This window comes from Zootoca vivipara, chromosome 10, assembly GCF_965207765.1.
Source record: "Zootoca vivipara chromosome 10, rZooViv2.hap1.1, whole genome shotgun sequence".
NCBI classification, from domain to species: Eukaryota; Metazoa; Chordata; class Lepidosauria; order Squamata; family Lacertidae; genus Zootoca; species Zootoca vivipara.
The window spans coordinates 31952091-31979884 of NC_142593.1; the positions used below are offsets into that span (position 1 = coordinate 31952091).

The 27794-nt window shown below is 42.1% G+C and overlaps 1 protein-coding gene across 8 annotated transcripts in view; it reads left to right on the plus strand.

Moving 5' to 3' along the window:
• The window catches only part of SSBP2 (single stranded DNA binding protein 2), a 122006-nt gene that overhangs the window by 58432 nt on the left and 35780 nt on the right, over window positions 1-27794 (plus strand). For 5 of the 8 annotated variants that reach the window (XM_088653271.1, XM_088653266.1, XM_035100271.3 and 2 more), the window contains exon 5: window positions 13984-14073. The exons of the other annotated variants lie outside the window; for them this stretch is intronic. In XM_088653271.1, the coding sequence (XP_088509397.1) occupies window positions 13984-14073 (90 nt within the window). The remainder of the gene's footprint in view (window positions 1-13983; window positions 14074-27794) is intronic. 8 annotated transcript variants of the gene reach the window in all.

The window sequence follows — 27794 nt, forward strand, 5'->3', positions numbered from 1 at the left end:
TGTTCAATGCAGAGAAAACAATGATTTGCACATACCTTGCAAAATCCCATTTTTATAACCTAAGGTAAGAATGGAGAACCTGTAGCTTTACCAGTGTGGTTGGACTTCAGCTCTTGTCAGCCCCAGACAATGTGGGCAGTAGTCATGGATGGTGGGAGCGGAGCCCAGCAGCAGCTAGAGGGTCACTTGTTTCCTATCCCTGATCTGCCATCTTGACTGAGGGATGCGTCAGTAGCCATCATATGGGGGGGGGGAGGGTGTGGAGAAGGGGAAACCTAACTTAGTCATGCTCATTTGTAGCGATTCTTTGAAGCCCCTTCTACCCCAGCAGGAACTTAAATAAAGCCAGGGGCTGGCTTAGGGCTTAGCAATACAGTTACAGTAGGCTGCCACCACTCCCAGTCGTGCTATTACTTAGAAGGTTTAGGGAGACTCCTTATGCCCATATCTGGGTTGCACAGTTTAACTCACAAATTATAACCCAATTAACAACAAAATATCTAGCAGTGGTCGAATGGTCTGGCTCTGGATTCAGCTTCACTCATTCAAAGGCAAGTAAGACCAACCAAGAAACACTTTTCAGTATTTATTGTAACTAAAATTACTTATAAAGAGGGTGCACGTTTCTTACAAAGCATACAAATAAAAACAAAAAAACTTAATTGATATTACTATCTAACATACTCACACATAAAGTGCCGCCTTAAAATTAAATCACAAAGTCTCTCCCTCTGTCCCTGCACTCCCACAAGGGGCATGGCAAACACTTTCAACGATCTTCAGGCGTCAGGCATTTGCTTTGACAAAGGTCGTCAAGGGAGGGCCATTTGCACCTCTAAACGTGTATATATCCTCATTAACCCCTCGAGGTATTGCAATTTTAAGCCAATGAAAGGAATACTTTAATCAGTCAAGATCCAATGATTAAAGACCTAGCTCCTAATTTGGCATAGCAAAACAAGGTAATACAGCTGTGAGAATGTTAATTCACAAAGACCCTGGGATAGGAGCCCCTCCCAAATTTCTCCAGCTGTAGGGGATTTAGCTTTTAGCACCATACTCCCAGATAACATCTTTCTTCCAGGCAGCAATAAATCACATCCAAGCAATTAAGGAAAACCAAGAGGGGAACGTTTCTCTTTAAAGGGGAACCAACACACACTCCCTTCTCCACCTACCAGGATTCTACCCCCTGTTAAGCTACGCAGGGTCAAAACCAAAGGTTTAATCCTTCCCCAGAATTCCCCTCACACTACATCATTAATTTCAGTGTGTCTACTCTGAGTAAAACGTAGTTAAACACCACCCAAAAAAATCTAAAAATTGAAAATTGAAAAAATTGAAAACTACTCCAGAAGAATACATACATGGATCTTGATGGCCTGCTTACATGGATTGTATTCATGCTTCTTTAAAATCAGGTCCATTGCTTCTTTTTAAAGGTCCTTTAATGGTGGACCATATTGGTCAGTAGCATAAATAAATCCTTGCTGCTGCTAAGGTTCAGGAAGGTAACAAAAGTAAAGTAATTAGGTCATTTGTGCATCTTTAATTTGAAGGCTGCGTATTCAAAAAGTAACACTTAGAAGTGTTCAAGCTTCCAGTTGATCCAAAAGTAAAAGTTATTGATGTCAGCTGTAACATTTTTTTCTTACATAACTTGAAATCAACAAATGTTACCTGATGTTCACTATGTTGCCATCTCCTCTGTGCTTCAAAACAGAATATTCCTCTTCTGGGAATGTAGTGTTATCCCTTTGGAACCTTCTGATTTTTTTCAGAGAAAACAACTTGACTCCCTAATGACTAGAGATTCTAGACATTCGGGGTGTATATTTAAAGGCATGGAAACCAAAGGAAAGTAGTTGATTGACACGGAGAATAATAGAATCATAGAACTGTAGAGTTGGGTCATTTAGTCCAACCTTCTACAATGAGGACTCTGATGCCCAACGTAGGGCTCAAAGCCATGACCCTGAGATTACGAGTCTCACGTTGAATGCTGTCTGATAAAGTTGCTTCTGTCAATGGAGACTTAATTTATATTAGACAGAATCCCTGTATAGAAATATGTGGTGCAAATCAATAAAGAGCACAGTCCTAAACTTTTGTGCGGCGATAACTTTCTGGGAATGCCCATCACATGGGATAAAAGATCTGCAGCAGCAGAGCTGACGCTTTATGCCATACTAGATCCTTGTTTCTGGGGACTTGCATCTCACACAGGGTTTTCTATTCTTGCCTTAGTGTACTCATGCAGTCTTGATTCAGCACATTATGTTATTGCAACAGACAGGGCCGGCTCTAGGTAGAGCCCCGGTGGTGCGGTGTGCCAGGGCGCCACGCGGCAAAGCTGCGCGGAAACCATGCCACGCCCTGCGAGGGCGGGGGCGCCGGAGCGATCTCTGCCCCTCAGCGCCAGGGCGCCCGACCTGCTCGAGACTGCCCTGGCAACAGACAACTGTTAGATCCACTTTCAGCCTTGCAGAGTGAACCATATATGTTTGCGTAGCTGAGACAAGGCAGTTGTGGTAACTACAAACTATTTCTGTAGTATATAACGCCAATCTGCTTTGTCTAATATGAGCATAATTCTTGGTGCTGACATCTGTCAGAGTTAACAAAGTAGAATGGTGACCTATACTTTGTGCTCACTTGTAGATGAACCAGCTCCCTTCTACTTGAATCCTACAGTTAGAATCATATATAAGAATACCTTATCCCTTATATACCTAATTGATCACTGTTCTCTATAGGTGAGGGCCTCCTGTAGACACCTTATCTGCAGGAGTTCCATTTTGCTTAATATAGGACTAATATAGGACTAAGATCTTTAATGTTGTGGCAGCTATCATTTGTAATTTCCTCCCCTTGAATAATAGGTAAGCACTGTTTCTGTTGTCCTTTCAGCCCTACTAAAGACTTTCTTCTTTCAGCAAACCTTTTAAGACAAGAGCTTTCCCAATCTGCATCTGTATTAGAATTGTTTTTAGGATAGGTATGTTTGCTTGCTTGCTTGCTTTCTTGCTTGCTTGTCACCTGTCTGCTGCCCTGGGCTACTTTGAGAAGAAGGGTGGGATATCCTACTGAAGGTTCAGTTAATCTTTTTGTCTTAATGGTGCATGCATATTGAGTATGCCATTGGCTTTAAAGCAAATGGAGCAATGATTTTTATATGTAATTATTATTTTATTTTGATTCTGCCCTTATTCTAAGGAGTTCAGGATGGCATGGAATGTGGTCTCCCCACACCCTAATCATTTTTATCGATGCAATACCCTTGTGTGGTAGATTAGACTGAGAGATAGTGACTGGCCCTAGATTACCCAGTGAGTTTTATGGTTGTTAACTTCAGCCCAGGTCTCTTGATTTAGTCTCAAATTCCCAACACACTGTAACACTCTGCCACATTGGATCTTACTTTTCTTTTCCCATATAAGATCTTAGTTATACTATGGTGCTTTTGGTCCTTAATATATGGTGATAAAAGTGTTTTTTTCATCTAATGAAACCTGGAAATCAATTAAACTTTAAATGATATAATACGATTCCAAAGCTAAATAGGTTCTTGAGCACTTCATCTTCTCTTAAGAAATTGTTGCTTGAAATAAATAATGAAACTACCTCATAAGATGTGGCAGTTAAAAATGTAAAAATGTTGGTGCATAAAATTTGGAAGTTCTAATTATGGCTGGAATGTGCATAGTGTTACAAAACCTGTGATAATAATTAATTCTCTAAGGAAAATGAACCCCTACAGATAACCACTCTTGGGATATAGTATTAAGCAAATGACATGATTGTTTGGAAGTTAAATTAGTAAACTTCTCTAACAAATGTATATGAGTGGGATTTTGAGTAATCTTACTGGGCTACCAAGTTCCTTTCTGCTGGTCATCCTGAGTCTGACATGATGGGTGGTGAATACCTAAATTATTATTTTAAGTAAGAGTAATTATCTTAGTTATTATATTTCTGTAGAATAGCATATTAGTATATATATTTCATAACTTGGAGAAGACTTCCTAGTGGCCATCAATTTCCAGGGACTTAATCTTCTATATTTGTTTTTAAGGATTTTTGAAAGTATCCCATCACAAGGGAACATGAGGAAAGTCTGTTTATTCATCACCCACAGAATTATGACAAATGCCTATGACGGGTTCAAATATGGGCATTCTGTTATGTTGCACTGTTGGTGCACCCTGTTTTTGTCATATATATGCTGCTACTGAATCAAGTTTTTAAATGTAGCTCTAGTTGTTGTTGGGCAAAACCTATGTAGGCACCCTCAGGTAAAGAAAACCATTAGAGCATATTACTAAGAAATTTGTCAGTTAGGCTGGCTGCCCATGAAGATGATGATGATGATGATGATAATGATATATTATACCCTGCCCATCTGTCTGGGTTTCCCAGCCACTCTGGGCAGCTCCCAACAGAATGTTAAAAACACAATACAGCATTAAATATTAAAAACTTCCCTAAATAGGGCTGCCTACAGATGTCTTTTAAAAGTAAGATAGTTGCTTATTTCCTTGACATCTGATGGGAGAGCATTCCACAGGGCAGGCACCACTACCGAGAAGGCCCTCTGTCTGGTTCCCTGTAACTTCACAGACAAGCAGGTTTTCTGAAAACTAAAATGCAACTTTGGTGCTTAAATCTGGTATGTTCCTTGATGTTCATGGATATTGCTAAAGTTCCTGATTTTTTTTCATTAGGATTGTGAGACTTTTTGTTTAACTTTCAGATTTAAAACTAGCCTATTAATTCTGATCATCTTACCTTTTGATCTTAGGAGCAAGGTGGATATAACATGGAGAAGCTTTTCCTTGATCTCATAATTTTATAATTTTAGAAGTTAGTATGATAGCTTCTATGACATAGAATAAAAAGATGAAACACCATTAGAACATGAAAAGTCAAATATTTACATTTAACTATGATAATTTTAAGATATTTCATTGTTATCAGCATTTTATATCAATGCAGCTTAATAAAGTAGGGCATGATCCAGTATATTGCAGTCTGTCACTGCTCCGTATGGCTGAAATTGCATTTTGTGACCCCATATATTATTGCTGCTGGTTCCTGGTGCCTTGTGTGTGTGTGTGGGGGGGGGTGTTCTTCTGTAAATCCCCATTCTCTAAGGTAGCAATGAAAGCCCTCCAAGCCTTCTGAACCAGACAGCGTAATTCTGAGATCTAGGTTACTAGTAAATATGAATTCCCAATATGTCCTCTTACTTTCTCCTGAGTGTTTATTTCAAAAACATAACCGTAAATTCAATCTGATTTTTGGACCCTGGCTTGCTGGGCTTAGCCTGGGGAGTAGGGTGCCTGGAAATCTGACTCTGTCTCTAGGAGCAGATACTACTCTGATATGATGACCGCCTCATCAGAAAATAGGAATTTACAGGTAAGCAAAAAATAAATAAATTTTTTACATGTGATTTATCCCCCCCCCTCCATGTACATCAGTGTGCTAGTAATGAAGCCTTTAAAATGAATAAATGAAACTGCTACAAGCAAGAAAGAGTTACTACGACGAGCTTGGTTCCATCTCCCTGCCCGAGGCTTCTATAACTTGTGTAAGCCTGATTACCCTCTCTTGCAGCAAAAGGAACTGAATTCTGTTTTCCCACCTACTCTTTTTCTAGAATGTTACTAAATGTTAAATTCTTCCTACGAACAGTGCAAGCTATATATCTGAATGCATTTTTGTTTCTTAACAGGTAAGGTGTTTTATGTTTAGCCACAACTCTTTTTTTAAGCATTTTTCATAAAATATATCAAAAAGAATATTATAATGTTCAAAATGAAAGCCATTCAGCGCAATATTGAGGGGAGTCCTTCCTTCCAGTGACTTCAATAGAAGGTCATTGTAAGTTAAATGGAAGCTATTCAGTAGTTAGGTTGTAGAGGTACAAGCATGGAGGAAAATATTGCCGTGAGTATTGTAGTTTCCAGCAGACAGAAGCAATTTTGATCTCAAAAGAACTAGAGGGCAGGAAGTTAAGTGTTAATTCTGGGAAGGACGTATTTATTTGTAGTGTAACTGTACCTCATTTTTAAACTGTAGCACTAAAGGTCTTTAAATACTTTAACATATCAGTGCCGTAAACTTGACAAGTGTAGTACTCCCAGGCTGCAATCCTATGCTCACTTACTCCTGTTATACACAGTTTATAATGGCATGGTGGATTTAGCTGTGTGAATTGGACCTATGTGATATTTCAATGCAAATGAAATACTTTACTTCTGCTCACTACATTGCTCTAAGTAATGGCATCTTAATATTAAAGAGTACCACACTGATTCTGTAAATCTGCTGTAGCTGCCACAACAGAAACTGTAGCAGCACTGAAAAAGCTTAAGCCACATCTCGCCACATCTCGTACTGAGAAATGCAGGAAAGATGCTCTGGCCTGTTCCTAATTTTTTACATGAGAAATCCATTGCTGAGGGGGGGGCACACAAATGCTGAGGAACCCCTACTCTCCATAGCTGCCAAGTTCTCCCTTTTTTTAAGGGAAATTCCCTTATGCTGAATAGGCTTCCTCGCGAGAAAAGGGAAAACTTGGCAGCTATGCCTACTCTCTTACAGTATTTGTTGGGGATATCCCTGACGGCCACTGATTTAAGTTCTTAACACCAATGTCTGAAGATGGGATGCATTAGCATAATATTTCAAGTTGTGCTGAAACATTTAATGCTACTTTAGACACTGCAGTCAATGGTTTGGATCCAGAGTTCACATCTAGTGAGGTTTGTGTAAGCCAACCTACCTGCTCCCTCCTCGCTATGGCAGCCCCTCCCAACCCCCACAAGATACTATAGTGAGCAGTGGTATACCCTGCAGAATCTGGAGGAATGTGGGAGAAAGGAATATCTTAAAATTGGGTTGAGACAACGCCAGCAAACAGATCCAGATATATATGTAAACTTACTTTACTATGGTGAGATCTCATTGTGAGGAGTACTCCATTCCTGTTGGACAATACAACTGGCATATGTATTAGTTACTGCTGATTATTTCCACAGTGTTTTTTCTCTCCCCCAGTGATGCTTCATGTGTCAAGGTTAAGAAAGGCATCTACATAGATAATAGGGGAGTATTTTCCATAAGTCATTTCTAAATAAAATAATAACTATTCTACAATCTTAAATGCCAGTTCTTTTTATACTGCACTCCTGGAACCTGAGGAATGAATTACGGTATATTTCAGTCAGCTTACTATTTTATATGGAATGGCAAGGTACACTACATTTAAATCCTGCAGTTTCTCATATTTATGATATTTCGTATTATGATGTTGTTAAGGACATATATCAGGATTTTTTTCTACACAGTCTTGCATCTTTCACATTTGTCTACAAGGTCTAAAAGAACAAGTAACTGTCAGTTTAGGCATCATTAGACAGCATCTTAAAAAACAGAAACATCACCTTGCCGACAAAGGTCCGTATAGTTAAAGCTATGATTTTCCCAGTAGTGATGTATGGAAGTGAGAGCTGGACCATAAAGAAGGCTGATCGCCGAAGAATTGATGCTTTTGAATTATGGTGCTGGGAACTAGCATGGCCGGCCCTACGTGCAGGCTGGGTGGCGCAGGGCACCACGGCGCCGGCCCGCCAGGAGGGCGCCGCGAGCTGCGCCCACCCGCCCACTGTGCTGGGAAACGGGGCGGGAGGGCGCCGGAAGGATCCGGCGCACCACGGCGCCAGGGGCGCTTAAGACGGCACTGGGAACTAGACAGGTTTGTGGTACGGTTACACCTGATAAAGAGACAGGTAGTTTGGGAAGCTCTTAGATCCAGTATTGTTGAGGGAGGCAAAAGTGTCCTTCCTATTGAGCAGCACCTTTTACCAATTCTGGCAGGTATGCAACAGCCATTCCTGGACAGGCATAGTCTGGCCACATTGATCCATGCAATGGTAACCTCGGGGTTGGATTACTGCAATGCACTGTGTAGGCTAAAATTGGTATGGAAGCTGCAGCAGGTGCAGAATGTTGTGGCTAAGATGTGATGTGGAACAGCCTGCTCAGGACACACTACACCAGTTTTGAAAGAACTGCACTGACTGCATGCATGTTACCAAGCCCCAGTTCAAGGAACTAGTAGCGTGGCTATTTTGCCCCCCCCCCCCCAGCCTCCAGCATCGTCCACATGCTGCTCTGCAGGGTCCTCCAACTGATAAAAACAGCTTGTCAAAAGGCTGCAGGGGAAAGGAGAGATTTTTTGGGAGGCCCCTCCCTCTAACTCCAGCACAGCTGAAACTCCACTGAGTGTAAGTGTGGTTTCAACTACAGTGGTACCTCTACTTACGAATAACTCTACTTACAAATGTTTCTACTTACAAATGGAGCTCCATCCGCCATCTTGGATGCGGTTTAGATAGGATTATTTCTACTTACGAATTTTTAGATAGGGTTGCTCCTACTTACGAATTTTTTTCTCCCAAATTACTCCCATTCCTATGGGAATCGACTTTCTCAGAAATGCAAAGAAACACTTAGGTGGACCTTAGCTATTCAGCTCTTTCATCAACTGAATAATACATCGGCAAATGTCTCCACAACTTAAACTGATGTGGTCACTGTGGCAGAAAACTGAATCCCTTTCAGATGCAAGGTTCCAAAGCTTTGTAGGGCTTCTAGATTAAAATCAACACTTCTTGGTCCATAATCAAATCATGGATTATAGCAACTTTAATACATTAATTAACTTAATTACATTTGTTAATTAAAGTAATTAAGCTTGCATTTAAAAGCACAAAGCAAATAATTGATTCTCAGCTAGCCGATAGGCCGAGTTCCTGAAGCCACTAGATCAGATTCAGTATATGATAGGGCTCGTTTTTGTTCCATGTTTCTGCATAGGTTTATACTTACTTACTGGTAGTTATTTTCTTCATCTCTTATTTGGCTTTCTCTACTGTTATAACGTACTGTATTAAAAAAGTGGTAGCTTATGGCTTAGAACAGGGGTCCCCAAACTAAGGCCCGGGGGACAGATGCAGCCCAATCGCCTTCTAAATCTGGCCCGCGGACGGTCTGGGAATCAGCATGTTTTTACATGAGTAGAATGTGTCCTTTTATATAAAATGCATCTCTGGGTTATTTGTGGGGCATAGGATTTCGTTCATATTTTTTTTTCAAAATATAGCCCAGCCCCCCACAAGGTCTGAGGGACAGTGGACCAGCCCCCTGCTGAAAATGTTTGCTGACCCCTGGCTTAGAAACTCTGCTCTGTTGATAGCCTATTGTGGTGCTGCTGTTCGGTTTTGCTCACCTTAAGGAAGTAGCCAGGATAAAAGAAATGTGCTCCTCCCGTCCAGGAAGGCATTCCAAAGGATTATACTTTCCCCACTTGTTTTTCATTGGCATGGATACCTCCGCCATACCTAGAATCTATTGCATACAAATAGCATAGCCATGCCTCCTCTCATGTAGGGTGACTTTGAGACTCTGTCCTGACGTAGCGCATATGGAAGGCGTTGAGGCATCGCTCCTGACAGCTGTGAGTTACCCACGACTCACTTCCATGAAGCCTGGAAGAACTTCACCTTGGTATTGGACATTGGATCATATTCTCCCATACTCTCTTGGAGAGGCAAGCCATTGCCATAGCTGCCTTGCCAATATGTTTGTCTAGGTAAAGGGTAAAGGGACCCCTGACCATTAGGTCCAGTCGTGACCGACTCTGGGGTTGCGCGCTCATCTCGCATTATTGGCCGAGGGAGCCGGCGTACAGCTTCCAGGTCATGTGGCCAGCATGACAAAGCCGCTTCTGGCAAACCAGAGCAGCACATGGAAACGCCGTTTACCTTCCCGCTGTAGCGGTTCCTATTTATCTACTTGCATTTTGATGTGCTTTCGAACTGCTAGGTTGGCAGGAGCTGGGACCAAGCAACGGGAGCTCACCCCGTCACAGGGATTCGAACCGCCGACCTTCTGATCAGCAAGCCCTAGACTCTGTGGTTTAACCACAGCGGCACCTGGGTCCCTAGCTCCATTTGTCTAGCTCCGTGTTAATGGAGAGGTTGCTGGTTGTGGTGGAACCCAAGTAGACAAAATTGTCTACCACCTCAAGCGTGTGACTACCAATGCTGATGCATGGAGTGCTAGTGATGTACTGACCCAGAATGTTGGTCTTCGTCAGAGCTGCAGACACTGAGGTAGCTCTGCAGAAGCTCATCAACTGTTTTGCCCAAGCCTGCAAGGAGTTCTGGCCTTGACACCAGCCTGACAAAGAAGGTAAAAAGGTAAAGGACTCCTGGACTGTTAAGTCCAGTCGAATGTGACTATGGGGTGCGGCACTCGCCTCCGCTTTGAGGCTGAGGGAGCCTGCGTTTGTCCGCAGGCAGCTTTGCCGGGTCACATGGCCAGCGTGACTAAACCGCTTCTGGTGCAATGGAACACCGTGACGGAAGCCAGAGCGCACAAAAATGCTGTTTGCCTTCCCATCACAGCGGCATCAATTTATCTCCTCTTGCTGCTATGCTTTTGAACTGCTAGTTTGGCAGGAACTGGGACAAATCAACGGGAGTTCACCCCATTGCGCGGATTTGAGCAAAGAGTTAACATCCTGGGTCAGGACATCGCCAGCACTCCACTCATCAGTTTTTATATTCAATCAGCAATTTCACTTTAGGTTTCTTCATGTAGGCTAAGACACAGTTACAATTCCTTCTCCCTGATTGGGACAATCTTTAAACTCTCACCTGTGAAAGATACCTGCACCATTCCAATTTTTCCTCTAACTAGATAATACCCACTTGTGAGGGTAGGTAAACACAGTTTTGATGAGAAAGCAGGCACTGGAGTGCAGTGGACGACTCTGGGCTCTCAAATTTCAGCGGCGCCCTGTGTGACACTAAAGTTCAGTTCTTCCTTGCATCTTGCACTCCGTTCTCCAGAACTGCTGTGGCGCCCCCTGCAATGTGGTGCTCAGTGCGGCCACATGGGTCGCACTACCCTAAAACCACCTCTGTGGAGTGGGAAGGGTTCAAGCTCCCCATATTCATTTTTCCTAAGCCCTAAATTATTATTTCCTCCTAAATTTTCTCGGATCTCAGCATTATCTGCTACTGAGAGCCATGTGATGGTACCTGTGTCAGGTTTATGTTATCACTAAGAGTGCGGCAAGTTTAAAGCAAAGGATGGTATTTATTAGTGTGAAAGGAGATATTAATCCCACCCCTCCAGCTGCGTCTATTCTCCCTGAAAATGGGAATAATGCAATCTTCCAATGCAGTCACAGCCAAGACCTCAGATGCAGACCTTTAAATATTTCTAGAACCAACAAGACCTAACCCTCGCTTCCACAGTAAACCATTTGTTAATTGTCCCCCTCAGTCATTTAAGTTTATTTTCATCCTGCAACCTATGGATTGTGTTTGCTTTAATTCATGTTGCCTTCTTCCATAATGCAGTTCAGGAAGCTTGTTCTCTAAGGACCTTTGTATTACAGCTGTGGCTTTCTCGGGAATCGTGATGAGCTCAGCAACGTCTGCCTTTAATGTTCAAAACAATCATTGAGCAATAAAAATTAGGGCTCTTTTTGCAATTATTGATTTTGTACTAAGATGACTATCTCCCCTTCCCCTTGAAACTCATAAAACTTCAAATAGAAGCTTAAGTTGTTTCGTACTGCTGCTCATAGTAGAAGGCTTTGAGGCATATGATGTTTGTTTTGTATGTGTTTAGCACAAAAAGAAGAGCATTGACCAGACAATCTTTCAATCTAAGATTATGATAGGTTAAGAAATGTTGGCACTTGCATTCAGATTTTCCTTTGTGAAACGCAAGAGCGTTTTAATGGCTTACTGATTACAAATAGGTGCTGCTGTATTAAGATTGATATGAAATGTTTCATTAACCATATATCAGAAGAGTCTCTTACTTTCACTTTCTTGTAGGTTGGTTTAACTTCTTAAACTAGTCATGTAAAATGTCTGCCCATGGAAATCAGTATCACACAGATTTCCCAAAGCTGTAACCATAAACTGGACCTAACATATCTAAGCTCTGGGTTACAGAAAGTGTTGCAGTTGCCACATAATGCATCTGCGTGGAGCTTTACCTCTGATCTATTTAGAAAGGTATTTCCATGAGCTCTGAACATGATAGTTCAGGAAAAAACCCCACTTCGGGAGGTATTGTTGAGGCACGTTCAAAACCGTTTTTAGTTCGTATTTCTTGATCTGGGTATGTATGATTATATTGCAGCCTATTTTGCAAGCTTTGGTATCGAAATTTCTTTAAGGAACCCACTATAATGCATTCAATGAGTGTTTAAAATAAATTGTACGCCAAAAGATAGCATTCAGTTTCACCTGTGCTTTTTCTTGTCATACCACTTAGTTGGCAAGAGTTGCAGAATTTAATGATTGGATTGCTAATCAGTAGACAATTTTTCAACTTCTAAAATAAACAAGCATTGTATAACCCGAGCTTATTGTCCTGCCCCGCCCCATTTTTTTTAACCTGGGGGGGGGGGGAGAAATGCTTTATGCCAGCCTAATCAAATTTATTTTATGTTTTCGGAATTTCACTGCACACTTTTTAAACTGGACATTATGTCAAAAACTTGGAAATGTAATTCACAATGTTCTTCTACATACAGGGTGCAAAAGTGACATCCAGTGGCCAATTACATTAATTAGAGTAAGTTTTATTCCATAGGGCAGATTTTAGCAATTCATTAATAAAATGAAAGTAAATCTCCTTAAATTTTATGCTCATAGGATTGTGCTGTCAGATGTCTTTGCATTGCTTCAGTTTCACACAATTACAAAATGTTCTGTTCAGATGAAGACTTTAGAAATTAAATCTAACAGGAGGCATAATAATTTTTTTAGTGGATCCCTGCTTGTTCTTCATCAGGAACTTTATTTCCTATTTGCTCAGTTTGAAGGTTGTCTAAAGGTAGCTAATTTCATCCTCTGTTTCACTTACGAAACCTAATTTCTTTTGTTTGTTTCAAAAATTAACATCTTTTTTTCACCAAAAAGCATGGGCAAAATATTGATCTGTTTGTAAGCTAATCTTATTTTAAAGCTTTTGGTAAACTTTCAACATCATTAGGTTATATTTACAACATTATTACCAATAGAACAGAATACTCCACAAATACAGCACAGAAGTGTAGAAATGTTCATTCTGACAGAATTTCAAGTTTTTCACATAGTGAAAATGCTTTGCAATGCCTGTGGAAAACATTTTCTCTTTTCCATGCAGCGTGTTAATTTCCCCCACCCTAGTTCTTGCTTTACCAAAATTCAGCATGATCCAAGTTCAGTTGGGTCACTGGATCTTTTAAATTAGCCTAAAAATAGCCACAATGACTCTTGAGGTAGATCAGGGCCATAATGCTTGGCGGACACAAAAGGCTAACCCCCCTGAAGCTATTTTAAACCACAGAAGGGAGTAGGGAAAAGACTGGTACAACATGGGTACCAAGCTCATATTGCAGTTGCTTTTAAGCAAAGAGCAGGATGTAAAGAGATCATGTCTAGTTCAATCTGCAAATGTTCTTAATTGTGTTTGGGTCTTGCCCATAATGCCATGCCCAACATTGAATATTGACTGCTTCGGCTAACACATGCTTGTTCCTTGTTTTGTACAGAAGCTTAGTTTTGGGCAGAGTTGTAGTAAAAGCATATACAATACAAACAGATGGTTGAACTGGGCTGCAGTTAAGCTAAATTAGTATTAAGATTTAAAAATCTGAAGCTTATTCCATGTGCAAGTGTAAGGCAGCCATTTAGTCAAGGAATTTAAGTTTGAGCTTAACAGTTTCACTTGTGTATTTTGAAAATGAGGGCTAATGATTAAAAATGGAGGAAACCTATGAAAAATGTCATGCAGAGAATTCCTTTCTGCCTTGCCACACTGTGGTCAAAGTAGTACCGTATTTTGGTTTTATGCCTATTGTGCAATGACAAAGGTTTATTTTCCCTTTGTTCTTTTCAGAGCGCTGCAGCAGCTCCCAGTCCAGTGCTAGGAAACATTCCCCCAGGAGATGGCATGCCAGTAGGTCCTGTACCACCGGGGTTTTTTCAGGTATTCAGACAAATTATGAATTTTAGGACTTAGAAATGGGTCGGTAGCATTATTTGGCACTGCCAGAAAAGAGTATCACTTCAAATTCTGTATAAAATGCATAGTATTTAAGAACAATAGCAGGTGGGATGGGGAATTAGAACAGGTTCAATGATCAATAAAAGGCAAACTTTAATCTGTTTTATGTCAGGAGTTGGAATTGTGAAACAGTGCAGTAATAGTCATTGTTATAGAATATTAGATGTGCAATAGTTCCTTAGTCTAAAAGGAACTATTGTAATAGGGGAGGTATTTTCTATACTAAGGAACTGGTTACTTTTTTTTTTTTTTTAATCATTTTTATTAAGGATTTTCTTGGTTTACAGAGATGAGAGCAATGTCTCTCTTAAGATTGTTACAATTTCAGTTTTGTTTGTTGAGACATTGGTGAGGGGAGGGGAAGGATAGTGGGTGGGGGGAGGGTGGGTGGGGTGGGTTTTTTCTTGTCAGCGACATTTGCATAGGTTCTCTGTTGTTCGCTTGTTTTCCTTTGTTGGTGAGAGATGCTGGGGTTGGCCTAGGATATGGTTGTTCCTTTGTGGTTAGCTGTGGTGGTCTTTGTTTTGTTTGTGAGCAAGGGGGTGAGTGTTGTGGGTCAGGTTAACCATATGGATTTGTATGCTGTTGGTGGGTTTTTGTCGTTATCTTGTTGGGCTGTGTATGTGATAAAGGGGAACCATACCGGGGTGAAGCCATCCTCTTCTATTTGTCCCCGTGTCAGTTTCAACTTATTGGTTAATTTTTCTAGTAGGGCTGTTTCCCATACTATTTGGTACCAATGGTCCATGTTTATTCCTGACAGGTCTTTCCAGTGTCTGGTTATGGTGCTTCTGGTTGCTGAGAGTAAGTGGGTTATGAGTTCTTTGTGATGTAGTTCTTTGTCCTGGAAGATGTTTAGCAAGGCCAGTTCTGGGGTGAATTCTAAAGTTTGTTGGGTTATTTTACCTATTTCTCTTATGGTTGTTTTCCAGAATAGTTGGATTTTGGGGCACTCCCACCACATGTGGAAGTATGTGCCTGTTGAGGTGCATCCTCTCCAGCATTTTGGTGATGTTCCTGGGCGTATTATCGCTAGTTTCCGTGGTGTTAGGTACCACCTGTAGATGATTTTCAGAGTGAGTTCTTTTCTTTTTGCTGATATGGATTTAAAGGGGGGTTTAGACCACATTTTGGTCCATTGGGCGGGGTTAATTTCATAGCCTATGTCGTCTTCCCATTGTCTTTTGATTGTGTCTAGGGGGCTCGTGGGGTTTTGGAGCAGTATTTTATATATTGCAGATACCATCCCTTTGCCCTGTCCCTTCGTCGTCAGGATGAGGTTTTCAAAGGTAGTTAGGGGTCTGGTCGCTGCTGATTTTACAACTGGATTGTTTAAGAGGGCATGTAGTTGGTGTTGTGCTAACCAGGATATTTGGATGTCTTCTAGTTTGTCCTGTATTTCTTGTGTTGTCATAGGTTGGTTGTTTTTATAAAAGTCTATTAGGCGATATAAGCCTTTGGTCTGCCAGGTTTTTATCTGGAGGTTTTGTGCTGCATGGTGGAATAGCGGATGGTAAGCCAGGGGGATTAGTGGGGATGAGGTTGGGGATAATTTGTCTGTCTCTGTTTTCCATGCTTTGAACATGGTTTGTGTGTACCTGTTTAGTGTTGCGGGAATCTTCCTTAGTTTGTTTTGGAGGAGTGGGTATGCTGAGGTGCAAATACTATCAATCGTGTCCCTTTCTAAGTGTATCCATTGTTTTGTTTCATCTTCCAGTATATATGGGATTATATGTCGTATTTGGTTGGCTCTATAATATGTTTCTATGTTGGGGATTCCCCATCCTCCTTGTGAGGTGGGAAGGTGCAGGTATTTGGTGCTTATTCTTGGTTTTTTATGCGAGAAGATAAAAGAGTATAGTTTTTTCTGCCATCTGCGAAGTTGGGTTGGGGGGATCCAGATTGGGAGGGTTTGGAATAAGTAGGTTAATATTGGGAGAGTGATCATTTTGATCATGGCCATTTTATCTGAGAGGGTGAAGTTCATATTGCTCCATCTCTTTAGGTCTTTGTTTATTTGCTGCCACAGGGGTTTATAGTTGTGCAGGTATAATTTGTTGAGGTTTTTGGTTATTTGTACCCCTAGGTATCTGAACTTGGTATGACAGAGTTTTATCTTAGTGATATTAGTGAGTTCTTTCTGGGTGTGAGGAGGGGTGTGGAAGCACATGGCTTCTGATTTTGCAAAGTTTACTTGTAGGCCAGACACCACTGCAAATGTGTTGAGTTCTCTGATTAGGGAGATCGCTGTGTTTAAGGGGTCTGATGTTGTGATCATTAGGTCGTCTGCGAAGAGCCCTAGTTTGTATGTTCTGCCTTTTATTTCCACTCCCTTGATGTCTGTGGACGCTCGCATTCGGATTGCTAGGGGCTCTAGAGCCAGAATGAATAGGAAGGGAGATAATGGGCATCCTTGCTTTGTGCCTCTTTGGATTGCTATGGTGTTCGAGTCCATGTTATTAATTCTGCATTTAGCCGAGGCTTGGGAGTATATTTGTTTGAGGGTTTGTAGGAAGTTGGGGCCAAATTTCATGTTAGTTAGTACTGCTAATAGGTATTTCCATTCTAGGCAATCAAAGGCTTTGAGGATGTCTAAGGACATAATTGTCAATGGGAGTTTGGTTGCCTTGCTGTGTTCAATTAGGTTCAGTAGTTTCCTGATGGGGTCCGTGATATTGCGACCGGGGACAAAGCCGGTCTGGTCTGGGGCTATTAACTTACCTAAGAAAGTTTTTAGGCGATTGGCCAGGATTGTTGTGAATATTTTGTAGTCTTGGTTTATTAGTGAAATCGGGCGGTATGATTCTACTTTGAGATTGTCCTTCAAAGGTTTTGGGATGGATACTATTTTGGAATGGTTCCATGTTTTGGGGATGGGCCCCCCTTTCATGATGTCGTTAAACAGGCGTGTCATGTAGGGCAGCAGGGGTTCTTTGAATTTTTTATAGAATTCTGCAGTGAAGCCGTCTGGGCCCGGGGCTTTGTGTGGTTTCAAGTTTTTCAGGACCGTGTCTATTTCCACTGGGGTGATAGGACTGTCCATGAATTCCCGTTCCTCATCTGTTAGGTTAGGCATGGTCAGTCCTGCTAGGAATTTTTGGATTTCCTTCTCGGGTGGATTACAGGAAGTGTATAGGTTGGAGTAGAATTCTGCAAATTCTGAGGTTATTTCTCTGGGGGAGAATGTTATGTTGCCGTCCTTTTTGGTGATGCAGTGTATTTTTGTTTTGAGTGTTCGTTTCCTACATCTATTTGCTAATAGTCTGGAGTTCTTCCCTCCGTGTTCATAGAAGCGTTGTTTAGAATATAGAATACTGATCATTGTTTTGTTAATTTCTAGGGAGTCTATTTCTCTTCTTTTTTGTTCTATAAGTTTAAGGAGTTTTTTGGCTCCTGTTTGTTTGTAGCGTGATGTGAGGGCGGTAATGTCTTGTTCCATTTTACTAATCTGTGTGGAGGTTTGTTTTTTGAGGAATGTTTTCTCTTTTATGCATGCTCCTCTGGTGACCGCTTTCATTGCGTCCCATAGGAGGGGGGTCGCTGTGTTGTCTACATCATTTTCTTTGAAATAGTTTTGGAGGGTCTTTGTAAGATTTTCTCTGGTTTGTTTGTTTGTGGTTAGGATGGGGCTGAAGGACCATGATGGAGTACTGTGTGTTCTCTCTCCTATTTTAATGGTGACTTCTACTGGGGCGTGGTCTGTTATTTTAATGTTGCCTATGTTAGATGATTCCACCAGGGGAATCAGGCTCTGTGAGAGTAGAATGCTGTCCAATCTGGACGTTGTGCCGTGACGTCCAGATTGGAATGTGTGGGTGGTGTCTCCTGGGTGCAGCTCACTCCAAATGTCATAGAGGCCTCTGTTTTTTAATAGTTTTAGTAACTTGTAAGGGTCCCTCGTTGTTGGGGGTTTCCCATGAAGGAAGGTTGCCCCTGGGGTTGTGGGTTGAGTGTTTTTCAGGGATATGCCTTTTATATTTAGGTTGAGGTCACCTCCTAGGATTGCTTCCCCTTCCGAGAAGGAGAGGAACTTGTTCAGTGTCTTCTGGAAGAATTCTAGTTGTTTCGAGTTTGGGGCATATATAGAGCCAATTGTCAGTTTAGTTTTGCCATCTATTGTTCCTTTGATGAAGATGAATCTGCCTCTTTTGTCCTTTAGGACTGTTGTGGCTTTGAAGTTTAGGTCTCTATGAAGTATTACGGCTACTCCGCGGGCCTTACCTGAGCCCTGTGCCACCCACTGTTGGCTGAAGCGGGGGTCGCTCAGTAGTCTGTTCCTTTTGGGGGGGTTGTGTATTTCTTGTAGGAAGGCGATGTGTGGTTTCATGGTATTTATGTATGAGGTGATGCGCTTTCTTTTGATGGGATTTCCCAGCCCCCTTACATTTAGTGTAATTGCTTTTAAGCTATCCGTCATGTTTGTCTATTATATGGAGCGATTCCTTGCCAACCCATTCGGGTTGTCCTGTGTCTCTCACTTCGTGCTGTTTACTGAACCGTTGAGGTTGCACTGACCTAGGGGGTGGTGGGTGGGGGGCTAATGGGGTTGGAGTTAGATTTGGGTTAAAGAGTAGGGGGGAGGTTGTAGAGAATTCCCTATATGTATTTATATAGGTGTTCGTTCGGGGTATTTTGGGCCATCCGGCCTTTGGCCAGTTGGCCCTGGGTCTCGGCTGACGTGGGGGGCCATGTTCAGAGACAGGCCTTCCCCCTTGTCGTTTACGATGGGGGGTGATCAGCGAGACTGTGTAAAGCATCCTTGTGGCATGCATGTTGGGTGTAAGAGTTAGGAACAATGTTGCTAATGTTAATAGCAACATTGTTGTTATGTTGGGGTGTGGGTGCGGGTGTTGGTACGCTCTGGTGCCACCATTGTGCTGGTTATGTGTCATCTTTTAGCCTGATTGTAAGTTGTGTTATGAATGTTACGGTTGTTATTTTTCCTTAGTGTGGATTGGGGAGGATGGTAGGGGTGTGGGTTGTGGTTGAGGGTGTTAGGACTGGTGTTGGAGTGGCAGTTTCCGTGAGGGTGTGGGGCTGGGGGGGTGGAGTAGCTGGTGTTAGCTATGTTTATGGCCTTATGGGGGTGGGGGGAGGGGGTGGGGGAAGGGGGGGAATCACCAGTCCTTCAGTTTGGGATGTTTTCCGGTTGCTTCACTTAGTTGTGGTTGTTGTGGTAGTATGGTCGTTCCTCTGTGTCGTGTTGGTTTCGTTGACCCTGCTTCTTGTGTCATATGCTCGGCCGAATAGTTCTGTGCGTGACGGTGTTTGGTTGAACTGGCGTGCGTTGTTTTGGCGTGCGTTGTGTTGCCTTTGTATCTTCTTTTTCTTCCTGTTGTTCTGTACTTTCGTCCAGTTATTTGCTGTCGTTTCGTTGTCTTGGTCTTGGCTGTCGCTTGGTGGGTCATCTTGAAGCCATTCCGGTGGGGTGTTGAGTCCGAGGTTCTTCAGTAGTTGCTGGGCTTCAGTTTTGTTAGTAGCTGTGTACTGTGTTGTCTTGTTTGTTACAATGAGGCGGAAGGGGAAGCCCCATCGGTATCTGATCTCTGCTTCTTGGAGACTTCGGGTGCATGGGCGTAGCATTTTTCTCCGATTCAGGGTGTCCTGGGACAGGTCTTGTAAGGCCAATATGTGGTTGTTTTTGTATTGGAGGTTAGTTGAGGTTTTGAGGTAATTCCATATCTCCTCTTTCTTTTTGTAACGTGCGAAGCGCACGATGATGTCCCTTGGGGGGGCGTCGGGATTCGGCATGGGTTTTAGGGCTCTGTGGGCCCTCTCCAGGTCGTTTGCCTCAAGTTGTAGATTTGGGATAGTGTCCTTCAACCAGTTAACAATTAGTTCTGTTGGACCTCTTTCCTCTGCTCTTTCGGGGAAGTTGCGGAAGCGGATATTGCAGCGTCTACTGCGATCTTCAAGGTCCGCTTGTTTGATTCTCAATTCTTCGTTTTCTGTCTCCAGTTCGACCAGTTTCTTTTTCAAGTGTGCGTTTTCCTCCTGTTGTTGCTCAATTATTTTTTCCTGTATTTGGTTTTTATTCTCTAAGGCTACCATCTTGGAGGTTAGTTCGTCGATAAGTGCCCGTAGGGGGGCTACTGTTTCCTCCAGTTGTTTTGCTAATTGTTTTGTTAGTCTTTTTGTTATTCTCTCTGTTAGTTTTGCTTCCATTTCCCTCGGCTCTGGATTTGTTGTTGGGTGGTCGTCACCTTGAGGGGGTGTTATGGTCTCAGTGCTGTTCGCCATTTCCCTGGCTGGTGTCGTCTCGTTCTCCCTTGTGGCTTTGATTCAAGGTCTGCTTGGTGACCTCTTGAGGTATGGTGTGTTGTGGTTAGAGGTAGTGGTGTTGGTGTTGGTGGTTCCTGATTGCTGTTTGTTGCTGGATTGTTCAGGCGTTATTGGTCGGTGGCGGTTCAGAGCGTCTGGATTAGGCGGTCATTTGTGTCTTGTCTGGGTTGTGCTTAAAAGAATTAAGGCTGGCAGAGTACTGTTTTAGGGCAAATCAGGCGCGGTAGTATAGTGGTCAGGGGTGGGAGGGATGAGGGAGGAAGGGGTTTAGGAGCAAGAAAGAAAAACAGGGGTTGGGGGGTTGGAGAGTAGCTAGGGGGTGGAGGGGAGGGGGGATAGGGGGTGAGAAGGAGGGAGAGGGAGGGAAAGAGGGAGTGAAAAGAAGGAAGGGGGGAGAGAGAGGGAGGAGGTGGAGTAGTCGCACTGATAATATCTTTTGTTGGTGATTTTTGGTTTGGTACGAGGTAGGGTTTGCAGGGGGGTTGTTATTGAAGGGGGTGGGGAGGTATGGGTGTGTAGATTTAGGGGTTAAGGGGAGGGAGTGGGAAACAAACAAACTTAAAATGGGGTACAAGTTGAGGAGTTGGGGCTGGGGCGGAGAACAGTGTATTTAAAGGTATGTGGAGGGGGTAGGGGTGATAGCCGTAGATCAAGTGAGGGGAGGTTTCAGCGGCAGTGGTCCCCTTTTAAAAAGTAAGGTGGTAGGGGTAGGTATGGGGTGGCTTTAAACAATTAAGTAAAATAAAATGGTCAAATCTGCATGGGGGTGAGAAGTGGGGTGGGTGGGTGTGCTAAGGAAGAGCTGAGTAAAGGGGGAGGGTTGGGTACTTGTAACGAAGTGGGGGGTGATGTGATATTAGTGGTGTAAAGGTGTTGCTTTGGGGAGGGGGGAAGAACCAAGGGGAATTAGAGAAGTGAGAACAGAAGGGTAAGGGTGAAAATGGGGGTAGAAGTAGCAGTAGTAGTGATAATAGAGCAGGTAGCAAAAAATTAGCGAAAAAATAGTGGGAAAAAAATATATTTTAAAAAGAGGAAGAATATATTTTTGTTAGTGTATGTATGTGTGTGTGTGTGTATATATATATGTGTGTGTGTGTGTGTGTGTGTGAATATGTTTGAGAAAAAAAAAATTGTACGTGCTAAGAGGGGGGGAAAAATTATGAAAAATATTTTAAAAATACTGAAAGAGGTCTTTTTCAGAGGGCCTCCCTCTGGGCTCCGGCCTGCTTCTGGCTCACTGGACTGTGGTGAGGTGGGCTCAGGCTGGGCCAGGGCTCAACCGCGTGCTCGCTCAAAGGGGGATTAGAGAGATGAAAGTAGAAGGGTAAGGGTGAAGATGGAGGTAGAGGTAACAGTAGTAATGATAACAGAATAGATAACAAAAAAAACAAAAAATAGGCAAACAGGCAAGAGCAGGCTAGCAAGAGTGAATTAAAATAAGATAGAGTAGGGAAGGGTGCAAGGTTTATTGTTCTCCCTTTATAAAGGAGAAATGGAGGTGGAACTGGAAATGAGACAAGGGAAGGGGAAAGAGGAAAAGAAGAAAAGGAAAAAAAAAGGGGGGGAGAGAGAGAAGAGGAGGTTTAAAGAGCGAGGTTGTGGGCAGTGAATGGCTGTATCCTTCCTTAAAAAGGGGGGGAAGAGGGATATATATGAATGATAGTGAAAAAAAAAATTTTAAAAAGAGAAAAAATATGTTTGAAAAAAGAAAAAAAAAAGGAAAAAATATGAGAGAATATGTTGGGGGGGGAAAAAAGGAGTTGGAATTATATATGTTAAAATTGAAGAGGGAAGAAAAAAAAAATTGAAAAAGGAAGTTGTAAAAAATACTTTAAAAATATTTAAAAATGTTTAAAAACATTAATAATAAAAGAGGTCTTTTCCAGTGGGCCTCCCTCCGGGCCTGCTTCTGGCACACTAGGCTAAGGTGGAGTGGGCTCAGGCCGGGCCTAGGCTCGGCCGCGTGTTCGCTCGCGGCCTCGGTTGCGACCCTACCCTTGCCCCTCCGCACCCAGCTTTCGCACCTGAGTCTCCCGACCCCCCGAGTCCTTGGGGGTGGCTGCAGCGGCGGCGGCGGCGGAGCAGGAGCGGTGGGATCGGGCCCGTCCTTCTTTTCGGGGGGTTTCCTTCCCCCTCTTCTCCCTTGCTGGGATGGCGGCGGCAGCTGTTGTTTCAAGGCCGGCCTTCTCCGGATCGCCACGAGGTGAGCGGTCTCAGCTGGGCCTCGTAGCTCCGGCAGGTCGTCGGTCCGGTGGCGTCGGCTTCGGTCCGGCGGGCCCGCGGGGGGCCTCAGCGGCTCCCCGCCTGGTCCGCTGGGAGCCTCTGACACCCGCGCGGCTACCGCGACGCGGAGGGTGATCCCGGACTTCGAGGCCTTGGACTTTTGCCGGCCGCTGGCCGGGCGCCCTCGTCCCTAGCCCGGTGAGGTCGTCGGGGGGCTTCCAGCGGCTCCCCGGTTGGTCCACCGGGCTCTCTCGGCGCCCGCGACACGGCGGCAGCAGTTTCGGCGGCTCCGGTGGTCCGGGGGCTGGTCGGATGGCGCGGACACGTTGCTCGCTCTCAGGAGCTTTGCGAATCCGTGCCGCACGCCATCTTGCCTCCCGGAAGTCATCCGGAACTGGTTACTTAATATTTTCTTCTAATTAGAATCCATCTAACTGAAATAGCATTATTCTTATACATTACAAGTTAGCAGTGTTTTGGAAGAACAGTAGAATAATGCAAATTCAAACTAGCAGTTTGAAGTTCAGAAACTCTAGGAAGCTGTTTCTACTCTTTAACAGGTAGCTATGTAAATCTGTGTATAGGTGTCTTTTTGGTCTGCTCTCATATCAGCAGTCCTGCTACTAATTAGTTATGTTAAGATAAGTGAGAAAACATTAGGTTAGGAAGCAAGTTACAGAAAGCTTCTTCTCTGAAAGAGAGACTAGAAAACCAAGTTAATGGGAATGTACTGCCTTCATTGACTATTGCTGACTTCAGGGATAGAGCACAATAATAATTCAGGGTACACCATAATATATATTATGTTCTATTGTATAAGTCGGAGAGAGGTGTTGGTTTACTTATTGTAACAGTCTGATGAGTACAGAGAGAAGCACCACTAACATATATTGAGAAAGAGTCTGCTGATTGGCCTGTAGCCTTTTCAAGCAGTGATGGAGTTGTGAAACTACCCACAACTGTGGTGTACTGTTCCCAGGATAGATAAAAATGATTGAACGATTTTTTTAAAAAAATTAAATAGTATTTTCTATTAAAACATCAATTCTGGTAAATGCCATCTCTTTTCTAAAAGTGAAAATAACGAAAATGCTGCCACCGGAGTGGGCTGAATCTGTGTGCTTTATTAGATGTTTCAAGTGGACAGTTTATCGGGGAACTATAAAAACCAGATCTTATATATCCATTTGAAAATATTCAGTGATAGACCATTTTTAAAATATCAAAAATTAATATAAATACAAGTTTGGACTACTCTGCAGGTTTTCTAAAAATAGTCTAGTTATCATAAGTAAAATTGCAGTACTCTGGAAAGAACTGTGTTATTTGGACTCATGTCTTTTAAAGGTTTGTCCTCTGTTCTTTTTCCACCTGTGTCTACCCCTTGGGATTTCCTTTCTGTGTGATGCTTCAGATCCTTGATAATACCATCCAGTTCATTTAACCACAACCTATGACCCTTGAGGTTTTTTTACTGAAGCAAAAGGATTAATTCCATCCTTGTATAAAAACTGTAGTGATTTGAGGATTATATTGTCCATTTGAGAGCAGTTCCTTTGTCTCCACTTTTCCGCATTTGGTTACACAGACCAATGAAATTGTTGGTCACTTACCCAGGAGTAAAAAAACCTACTCTGGGTTTATTCTTGGGAATTACATTGCAACAAAGAACAAAGCTAACATAGAAGGGAGCTTTTCTCTATTAGATACAGATTGTTGAAATTTAACAGCAGTAGGTTATGTTTCTACCAGTGCAATTTGTATGAGATAAATGGCAAGGATTATAGTTTTGAGGTTTCAGCTGCCTTTTTGGTGACTTTTTCAGTGTCTCAGTGGTGTTGTTTGAAGTTTGTTTATAAAATTGTGTTGTTGATTGTGGTTGGTGGCCTTTCTGGGTAATAGAGTTAATCTTTATACAGTATTGGTTATGCTATTTTTACTTAAAGTTGCACTGTTGGGTGGATTTTAGCATTGTTTAATTATATATTTTGATGATTTCAATTCTTTTAAAAGTGTTTTATGGGAGTTATTCAACTAGATATATAGCATTTAAATTTTTTAGTAATGCCCATGCCACTCAAAATGCACGAGGCACTTTTTTCAGTGCACCTTGTAGGCGTCTGTCTGTGTTGCTTTGGTGTTAACACCTCCCTCCTTATTATTTTTAAATGATCTGATTTTAAAAGCAAATTGGAATTTAATTCAAACATATTGAAGACTACACTTAAATGCTTTTGAAACTGAATCATCACTCCTTTTTTCCATTGAAGAAAGTATCTTACCTTAGGCAAAGTGTCATAACTAAATGCAATGCAGAAGATGGGTCTGGTTCACACATCACACGCAACCATGGTTTGGCGTAATGTACAAGAGCAGGAATGACTGGCGGTGAACCTTGGGTTCACCAACCCTCTGGTCTTCTATTCCTTGTTTGTTTTAAGCTTAACATAGTTAATAATAACAATAATTTATTGGTCCAGATGACATGACAAGCCACAGATGAGCAAAAACAGAGCTTCAAAAATTCTTCTGGCCATGTGGGTAGACAATGGGATGCAGACCATACAAACTGGATGCTTACTATTGCTTGTGTTGTGTCACATTAAAACATTCAGTGTGGTATGGGTAAGTGAATGCAGCCATGGTAGTAGTGTGAGCTTTTTACTATACATGGCACAAGGGTTTCAGACAGGAGTCTTTCCTGGAAGATGCTGGGGACTGAAGCAGTGACCTTCTGCATGCAAACCATTTGCTCTACCTCAGCCTGTGATATTTTGCTAGAACATTGTCACTCCCTGGTGTAGTTTAACCCCTTTTCATTGAACACAGAATTGTTCTAGCACTGTTCAGTGCTTAGCTGCAGTTAATGAGCTAGCATGACAGACACACCACTCTCCCTTTCCCACACATATAAAATAATGAGCGGCATAGGTCCTCTATGCAGAGCAATATACACAACAACAATAATAAAGCTGTAGACACACTTGAAGGACTTATTGGAATTGTTCCAAATTGTCTTAGGAAAATCTTCTCTCCTGCCACCCAGAACAAAATTGGAACTGTTTTCATATTAGATTTGACTCACTGTCTAAACACAGTTCTACAAAGTTCTATCACTGCTAGCGGTGCAACAATAAAATGGCTAGCACACTTGCAAAGCTAAGCAGGGTCCAATATGGTTTCAAATTGGATGGAGGACAACTTGGGATTCCTGCATTGCAGGGGGTTGATGATCCTTGGGTTCCCTTCCAATTTTACAATTCTGTGATTTGATCTGCATATTTCAAGGCTTCCGGTTCCACTCTGCCTTAATGGAGGGGGACCCCATGACAGCGGAAGATCACTGGCGAAGGAAAAACAAGGATGATTGAGGGTAATTATCCTTGAAAATTCCCCCCAGGGACAGAGGAGAATGGGGTTCACTCACAGTTCATCTCGGTACTTGGCTCTCACTCTGACATGGAATGCAGGGGGCAGGGAGGCACTGTGTGCAGATGCACTTTGCCTGCCGAAAACCCTCCAACACCACCATTAAGAAGCAGAGGTTCTCCTGTTAATTAAAGCTTAATTGGACTAAAGTACAGGTGGGTGCTAGAAGAGATGAGATCACAAACTGCGGAACAAAACCAACTGCGAAGACTTTAAGTTCTGAACTTGAATAAGACTTCATTCGTTGCAAAAGACATGGAGGGGGGGAGCCTACGGTTTCTTTATTTTCTCTACATTTATGATTTGGCAACCCTCCTCCGAGTGTTCAAATTACATTTGTACACATGAGGATGGAAGAAATTGAATTATAGATACGGAATATAGCATTAAATGGAACTGTGTGTGTAAGGAAAAGGAGAGGAAAACACTATTTTGCAAAAGGTTTACAGTAGAAACTTAGTACTGACTCTTCCCCATCCTTTATTATTTATGGAGTGAACTGAATAACACTAAGAGGACTTGAAATTCCATTTAATTGGTAGTGTAATTGCTTATATATCTTCAGCTGGAAGGAAAGATGAAAGGAGTCTGTGAACTTGCCAAGGAACTGATAGGGTTCATTACTGAGTGATCTACAGTTTGACAGACTGCTCTTCTTCCTAGGCTGAGGGGGAAATTGGGGCAAAGTGACTTTTGCAGCTGCTGTTAAAGTTGCAAAACAATGAAGCACAGGACAGAGCAATGGAGAAATTTCTGGAACAACAATGGGATATCAGCTCCACCCAAGGCATGATGGATAACAGCAACAACCAGGGGAAAGAAAGACATAACATCTTACAAGGACAGGAAGAAACACCACGAACAGAATAATTGCCACATACAGGAAGAACAAGGATTGAGTTTGAGTTCCTCACTTGTAGTTTTATAAATCATTTAATATGTCAACACAAATAGAAGTTATTAATATTGCAGTTGTTGTATAAGGGATTATTAGTATGACTGGAATGTAATGGAAATTAATAAGATTTTGGAATGCAGAAATAAAGCAAATAATCAAGCCATCAGTTCTAGCATCCAGGAGGCGACTTTATCTAAATTGTATAATTTGATATTTGAACGATTGGTATTAATAATTGTATTATAAATTGGTATTGTTATAATGAGACTATTATTGGATTGTAATTGAAAACTAATACAGATTATTTTTTTTAATCTGCATATTTCAAAACGATCATTTTTGAAAACAAATGAATCTAAAGGGACATTGCCATATTATAGGGATCTATTGTCTAAATAAGTTTACCTTTTCTTTTCTTATTATATTGATCGATATACCAGTTAAGACCATAAAATTATGCACTCATTCTGCTTGGGGAAACCTAACAGACAGCAAAAAAAAGAGTAGTTTTCACCAGAAAATACCAACATATGCACTTTGAAGAAACTAGTAGATGCCAATTGCACTGAAAGGTACATAAAATAACAGATGGGTTATCTAAAGATGAGTAAAGTATTGGTCACCAGGAGGGCGCAATGGGTCTCTTATGATAGTCAATTTTAATAGTAGGCTAGTTCAAAAACAATGTTTCCAGCATAGTTCAAGGAGAGATGTCACCATTTATTTGATTTTAATGTATTTTTAATCTCCTGTTGGAAGCCGGCCAGAGTGGCTGGGGAAACCCAGATGGGCAGGGTATGAGTAAATAATA